The 7,500-nt window shown below is 75.5% G+C and overlaps 1 protein-coding gene across 1 annotated transcript in view; it reads right to left on the reverse strand.

The window, feature by feature from the left end:
* Positions 1-19: 19 nt before the first annotated feature.
* The window catches only part of LOC147596003 (SCO-spondin-like), a 16,568-nt gene continuing 9,087 nt past the window's right edge, over positions 20-7,500 (reverse strand). Inside the window, 22 exon segments of the mRNA XM_086771748.1 lie at positions 20-174; positions 263-448; positions 533-673; positions 752-904; positions 987-1,212; positions 1,290-1,381; positions 1,481-1,603; positions 1,686-1,922; positions 2,036-2,200; positions 2,270-2,500; positions 2,655-3,055; positions 3,133-3,226; positions 3,309-3,426; positions 3,428-3,462; positions 4,153-4,262; positions 4,355-4,482; positions 4,556-4,758; positions 4,833-4,947; positions 4,949-4,968; positions 5,037-5,293; positions 5,370-5,464; positions 5,546-5,726. Of these exon segments, the coding sequence (XP_086627874.1) occupies positions 20-174; positions 263-448; positions 533-673; positions 752-904; positions 987-1,212; positions 1,290-1,381; positions 1,481-1,603; positions 1,686-1,922; positions 2,036-2,200; positions 2,270-2,500; positions 2,655-3,055; positions 3,133-3,226; positions 3,309-3,426; positions 3,428-3,462; positions 4,153-4,262; positions 4,355-4,482; positions 4,556-4,758; positions 4,833-4,947; positions 4,949-4,968; positions 5,037-5,293; positions 5,370-5,464; positions 5,546-5,726 (3,466 nt within the window).

A 7,500-nucleotide genomic window follows, 5' to 3' on the forward strand; every position in this document is an offset into this window, starting at 1 on the left:
CCACCCCGCGCACGCTCGCTCACCTGCGCGCCTTGCGGTAGATGCCGCGGCAGTGCCGGCCGGCGCCGCGCCGGCTGGGGTTGGTGGGGCTGCGGAAGGCCCACTGGACGCTCTGGGTGCCGCAGGGCCCCGGGCACTCGCCCCACGCCGACCACGCCGACCAGCCGCAGTCCACTGCCGGCACCGAGCGGGCGCCGCGTCAGCGCGGGCTCCCGGCCTCCCCCCACGCGTGCCGCGCGGTGCCGCCGCGTGCCGGACCCACCGGTGCAGCGGGGGTCCTGGCGGCAGCGGTGCAGTTGCCCGTCCAGGCAGGTGCAGAGGCGGCAGCCCACCCTGGCCGGCGCCCCCGGGCGGTAGCGCAGCCCCCCGGCCTCGCACGGGCACTCCCGGGGGCGCACGCACCGCGCGCCGCCCGTGTCCAGCACCAGCCCCGCCGGGCACCAGCACCCTGCGCGGGGCAGCAGGTGGGTGGGTGGGTGGGCGCGGCACCACCAACCCCCCCCCGCGGCTCCCCCAGCCCCCCGCCCCTCACCCGGGCTGCAGGGCCGATCCGGGGGACAGCGGGCGCCGGCGGCGAGGTCGGCGCAGGACGCAGGGCAGGGGGCGCAGGGCCGGGGCTGCAGCCCCCCCGGGCAGGCGGAGGCGTTGGGGCAGCCCCACGGCTCGCAGGCGCCTGCGCGGGGAGGGGGGGTCAGCCCCACGGAGCCCACTGCCCCACGGAGCCCCTCCCCTCCCCCCCAGCAGCACCCACCCATCTGCAGGGCGGCGGGGGGCTCCCCGTGCAGCTCGCCGCAGGGCCGCCCGCCGTTCTGGGGGGGCCGGCAGTGGCGGTGCCGCAGCCGCACGCCGCCGCAGCCGCCGCTGCAGTTGGACCAGGGCCCCCACTCGCTCCAGGTGCCGTCCTCTGCGGGGGACAGCGGCGTGAGGGCGGGCGCCCCCCAAACCCCCCGGCCGGCGGCCGCCGGGACCCCCAGCGCCCCGCTCACCGGGGCAGGCGACGCTGAAGCACTGCTGCTCCTGCGCGGCCGGCCCGCGGCAGCGGTGCAGGACGCCGGGTCGGCGCTGGCGGCAGCCCCGCGTGCGTCGCCGCAGGCCGGGGCCGCAGGAGTGGCTGCAGGGCCCCCAGGGCCCCCAGGGCCCCCAGACCCCGCAGTCCCGCTCGTCCCGGGCCAGCCGGCCCCCGGCACCGCAATCCGGCACGCCGTCGCAGACCTGCGGCACCAGACGACGCTGAGCTGGGACGGGGGGCGGCGCCGTGAGGGGGGGGGTCCCCACTGTGCCCCCCGTACCTGCTGGAAGGCGACGCACTCGCCCTCCCCGCAGGCGAATTCGGCGCAGGGACCCTCCGTCCGGTTGCGGGGGCCGGCGGGGACGTGGGTCTCTGCCGAGGGGACGCGGGGTGGCCGTGGCGCAGGCTGCGACTCCCCCACCAGCCACAGCCCCCCGAAACCACGCCGCCCGTTCGCGGGGAGCCGCTCACCACAGGCCAGCTCGTCCTCGCCACGCACGCAGTCGGCGGCACCGTCGCAGACACTGGAGACGTTGAGGCAGACGCCGTCGTCGCAGGCGAAGAGCCCCGGGCACGGCGGGACGGCGGTGGAGCCTGCGGCGGGAAACGCCCTCACGCACGCCGCCGCGCCGGCGTCCCCCTGCCCCGCGTGCCGGAGCCCCCCAGCGCCACTCACCGCAGCGGTCGGCGCTCTCGTCGGAGCGGTCACGGCAGTGGGGGACGCCGTCGCAGAGGTGGGCGTAGGGGACGCAGCGGGCGCCATCGGCGCAGGGGAAGCGGCCGGGCTCGCAGCCGCCGGCGCAGCCCAGCTCGTCGCTGCCGTCGGCGCAGTCGGCCTCGCCGTCGCACAGCCAGCCGCGCGCCACGCACTCCCCGCTGCTGCAGGCCACGGCCGAGGGGCCGCATGCCGGTGCTGCGAGCGGCGCGTCACCGCGGGGCGCCCGGCCCACGCGCCCCATCCCCGCTGTGGGCCGGGGCGGCGCGGAGCCGTGCCGGGGGCGTCCCCGCGGGTCCGCTGCCCCTCACCTGCCGAGGCGTTGGCGGGCGCAGGGGCGGGCAGCGTGGCCGCGCAGCCCGCCGGGCTCTCGTCCCAGCCGTCGCGGCAGTCGCGCACGCCGTCGCAGATGGCGGCCTCGCCGACGCAGGCGCCGTCGGGGCAGGGCAGCTGCCCGGGGGCGCAGGTCGCGCGGTCTGGGGGGGCAGGCGGCGCCGTGGGGCGAGGCGGCGGCGGGGCGGGGGCGGCGGGGCGGGGGCCCTCACCTGGGCAGAAGGCCTCGTCGGCGGCGTCGGCGCAGTCGTGGTGGCCGTCGCAGGCGGCGGCGGGGGGCAGGCAGCGGCCGTCGGGACACTGGAAGTGGCCGGGGGCGCAGACACAGGCGCGCTCGTCGCTGAAGTCGCCGCAGTGGTCGCGGCCGTCGCAGCGGTAGGGGTACGGCACGCAGCGGCCCCGCGCGCAGCGGAACTCCCCCGCCTCGCAGCTCGGGCTGCAGCCTGCGGGGCGGCACTCAGAGACCCCGCCGTGGGGCGGGGACCCCCGGGGATGGGGGGCACGGGGACCCCTGCTATGGGGCACAGACCCCCATGAACGGGGGGATCAGGACCCCTCTCCGGGCTGCACCGCGGGGCAGGGGGCGCGGGCACTCGCCTGCCTCGTCCGAGTCGTCGCCGTCGCCGCAGTCCAGCTCCCCGTCGCAGACGCGCGCCGGGGGGAGGCAGCGGCCGCCGGCGCAGGCGAAGGCGGGGGGCGCGCAGGTGGCGCGGGGGCAGCCGGCCTCGTCCGAGCCGTCGGCGCAGTCGGCGGCGCCGTCGCAGCGGCCGCCCCAGGCCAGGCACTGCCCGTCGGCGCAGCGGTGCTGGTGCGGGGCGCAGCGCGGGGCGCAGAGCTCGTCCGAGCCGTCGGCGCAGTCCTCCTCGTCGTCGCACACCCAGGCGCCCGGCACGCAGCGCCCGTCGGCGCGGCAGGCGAACTCCCACTCGGCGCAGCGCGGCGACGCGGGGCAGGGCTCCGCAGAAGCCCGGCAGCGCCACGCGCCCGCCCGGCACGTGCTGCGGGACGGCCAGCACGCGGGCTCAGGCGCGGTCGGCACGCGGCGGGGCGGGGCGGGGCGGGGCGGGGCGCTCACCAGTTCTGGCAGCCGCGCTGCACGGCGGCGCCGGGCGGGAAGGCGAGGCCGTCCCAGAAACACGGGCACGCGGCCGGCTCCACGCAGCCCCCGTCTGCCGGCCGGGAGGGGACGCGGCGTCGGCCCCACGCCCGCCGGCAGTACCCCGAGCCCCGCGCCCCGCGGCGGGCGCTCACCGTGCAGGACGCGGCCCGGGGGGCAGAAGCAGCCCTCGCGGCACGGCAGCGCCCCGCAGTGCTCGGGGGGGGCCCGGCCCAGGCGGCGGCAGCTCGGGGGGCAGGGGGGGCCGCAGGCAGGCGCTGTACTCCTGCCCCCGCTCGCACTGCAGGGCTGCGGCCGGGGGTGGGCTGGGGGCCTGCCCCACGGCCCCGCCGGGACCCTGCCCCACTGATCCCTGCCCCACGGCCCCGCCGGGACCCTGCCCCACTGATCCCTGCCCCACGGCCCCCCCAGGACCCGGCCCCACAGATTCCTGCCCCACACATCCCAGCCCCACAGCCCCCCTGGGACCCAGCCCCACTGATCCCAGCCCCACGGCCCCGCTGGGACCCTGCCCCACTGATCCCTGCCCCACTGATCCCAGCCCCACGGCCCCCCTGGGACCCTACCCCACTGACCCCAGCCCCATGGCCATGCTGGGACCCTGCCCACACATTCCTCCCCCACAGATCCCAGGCCCACGGCCCCCCCGGGACCCAGCCCCACTGATCCCAGCCCCACTGATCCCAGCCCCCCAGCGCCCCCGGGACCCGGCCCCACAGATCCCTGCCCCGCTGATCCCAGCCCCACAGCCCCGCCGGGACCCGGCCCCACTGATCCCAGCCCCACGGCCCTGCTGGGACCCTGCCCCACACATCCCCGTCCCACAGATCCCAGCCCCACGGCCCCACCAGGACCCTGCCCCACTGATCCCAGCCACACGGCCGGATCAGCCGTGGGGAAAACCTGGATCCCAGTGCGGACCCACAGCCTCAACTGGGACGGGAGGGGATGGGAGAGCCGCGACGGGCCGGCACTCACGGCACAGCTCCTGGCTCCGCCAGCGCAGGTGGACGCCGTGCCGGCCGCACTCCTCGGCGTAGGCGGCGATGGCCGTGCACAGGCACTCGCAGTCGCCCCCGGAGTCGCAGCTGCCGGCAGCGCGCGGCGGGTGGGCGGCGGGGCGGGGGCGGCGGGACCCCCGCGCGCTGGCACCCCGTCCCGCTGCCGGCGCGGCGCTTACCCGCAGGCGTCGAAGACGCACCAGTCGTAGAAGCGCGGGTACGGCACGGCGTCGTGGCACGGCGCGAAGAGCCGCTGCCGGAGCACGCTGCAGCGCTGGCGGGCCCACGGCGCCCGCTGGGGGCTCTCCTGGGGGGTCCCCGTCAGACGCCGACGCCCGGCTGCGACCCGCGCGCCGCCCCGTCCCCGTCCCCGTCCGTACGGCGCAGGGGTGCCGCGCGTCGGCGCCGTCCACCTCGGGGCAGAGCAGGCTGAGGCGCCAGGAGTTGCCGAAGAGCGCGGCGGTGGGCTCCTGCACCCCTTGCCGGCTGGCGAAGTCGTTCTCGGCGTCGCCGTCGAAGTTGCCGCACAGCCCGGCCACGCGGCCCCGGTGCCGCGGCTCCAGCCGCACGTACACCCGCGTGCCTGCGGCGCGGGACGGCGATCGGCACCAGCGCCCGCGCGGCGCGGGACCCCCGCGGCCCCCCCGCGCCCCTCACCTCCGTCCCAGAGCACGGCCAGGCCCAGGCGCGAGACGAGGAGGAGGAAGAGGCCGGCGCGCTCCAGCGCCAGCCCGGTGCCGCCGTAGACTTTGGGGGGCCGCACCGAGACCCCCGTTCACCGTCACGGCCCGCCCTGCCGGGACGCGGGGTGTCAGCGCCGGCGCCCCCGCCCCGCCCCCGCCCCCGCGCCCCGGCGCTCACCGCGCAGCATGTGCACCACGGTGTTGCCCAGCACCACCACCACCGACTTGGTGCAGGTGACGCCGCCGGCGCCGCAGGGGACGTTGGCGGCGGTGACGGCGAAGAGGCCGGCGGCCTCGCGCGCCAGCAGGTACTCGCAGTCCCCGCCGAAGGAGAAGGCGCGCCCGTCGAAGGTGACGTAGTGGGGGTCGCCCGTGGCCACGCAGGTTCCCGCGCACGCCTCGCGGCCGCAGTGCCAGCGCTGCCGCCGGCACACGCTGCGGGGGGCCGCGGCTGAGCGGGGCGCGGCGGGGCCGGGACCCCGGGGCGGGGCGGGGCGGGCGGGGGGCTCACCAGGTGTTGCAGTCCCGCTCGATGGTGGCGTTGGGGCGGTAGAGCCGCCCGCCGTGCAGGCAGGGACACGCCTCGGGGGGCACGCAGCGCCCGTCCTGCCGGCCGGGACCCCTGAGCCGGCGCCGACCCCCACGTCCCCCCCGAGCCGGGACCCCTCCCGCGGACGGGGCACCCACCAGGAAGACGGTGCCGGGCGGGCAGACGCAGCCGTCGGCGATGCCGGCGCAGGTGCCGTTGGGCTCGGCGCTGTCGCAGCGGCGCAGGCAGGAGCCGGGGGCGTGGACGAGCCCCCCCGGGCAGCGGGCGGTGGCGGGGCAGGGGGCTTCGGCGCAGCGCCAGGAGCCGGCAGTGCAGACGCTGCGGGGGTGGGGTGAGGGCGGCACCTCAGCACCCACCGGGACGGGGAGCAGCACGCCCAGACGGGAGCACGCTGGGGTCGCTGCATCCCATCCCATCCCATCGCCACACCCCTCCCCATTCCCATCCCCACCCCGTTCCCATCCCATCCCATCCCCATCCCATCCCCATTCCCATCCCATCCCATCCCATCCCATCCCATCCCACCCCATCCCATCCCATCCCATCCCATCCATTCTGTCCATCCCATCCCATCCCATCCCATCCCATCCCATCCCCATCCCATCCCCATCCCATCCCCATCCCATCCCCATCCCATCCCATCCCATCCCATCCCATCCCATCCCCATCCCATCCCCATCCCATCCCCATCCCATCCCATCCCATCCCATCCCCATCCCATCCCATCCCCATCCCATCCCCATCCCATCCCCATTCCCATCCCATCCCATCCCATCTCATCCCCATCCCCATCCCCATCCCATCCCCATCCCCATCCCATCCCATCCCATCCCAACCCATCCCATCCCCATCCCATCCATCCCATCCCCATCCCATCCCATCCCCATCCCATCCCATCCCATCCCATCCCCATCCCCATCCCATCCCATCCCATCCCATCCCATCCCCATCCCCATCCCATCCCCATCCCATCCCCATCCCATCCCATCCCATCCCATCTCCATCCCATCCCCATTCCCAACCCATTCCCATCCCATCCCCATCCCATCCCATCCCCATCCCCATCCCATCCCCATCTCCATCCCATCCCATCCCATCCCAACCCATCCCATCCCCATCCCATCCCATCCCATCCCCATCCCCATCCCATCCCATCCACATCCCATCCCATCCCATCCCATCCCATCCCATCCCATCCCATCCATCCCATCCCATCCCCATCCCCATCCCATCCCATCCCATCCCATCCCATCCCCATCCCCATCCCATCGCATCCCCATCCCCATCTCCATCCCATCCCCATTCCCAACCCATTCCCATCCCATCTCATCACATTCCCATCCCCATCCCCATCCCCATCCCATCCCATCCCATCCCATCCCCATCCCCATCCCATCCCCATCCCCATCCCATCCCATCCCATCCCCATCCCATCCCATCCCCATCCCATCCCCATCCCATCCCATCCCCATCCCATCCCCATCCCCATCCCATCCCATCCCATCCCCATCCCCATCCCATCCCATCCCCATCCCATCCCATCCCATCCCCATCCCATCCCATCCCCATCCCATCCCCATCCCATCCCATCCCCATCCCATCCCCATCCCCATCCCATCCCATCCCATCCCCATCCCCATCCCATCCCATCCCATCCCATCCCATCCCCATCCCCATCCCATCGCATCCCCATCCCCATCTCCATCCCATCCCCATTCCCAACCCATTCCCATCCCATCTCATCACATTCCCATCCCCATCCCCATCCCCATCCCATCCCATCCCATCCCATCCCCATCCCCATCCCATCCCCATCCCCATCCCATCCCATCCCATCCCCATCCCATCCCATCCCCATCCCATCCCCATCCCATCCCATCCCCATCCCATCCCCATCCCCATCCCATCCCCATCCCCATCCCATCCCATCCCATCCCCATCCCCATCCCATCCCCATCCCCATCCCATCCCATCCCATCCCATCCCCATCCCATCCCCATCCCATCCCAACCCATCCCCATTCCCAACCCATTCCCATCCCATCCCATCCCATCCCCACCCCACCCCATCCCATTCCGGTGTCTCTCCGGGG

This window comes from Chlamydotis macqueenii, unplaced genomic scaffold (assembly GCF_036417535.1).
Source record: "Chlamydotis macqueenii isolate bChlMac1 unplaced genomic scaffold, bChlMac1.mat HAP1_SCAFFOLD_54, whole genome shotgun sequence".
Taxonomy (NCBI): Eukaryota; Metazoa; Chordata; class Aves; order Otidiformes; family Otididae; genus Chlamydotis; species Chlamydotis macqueenii.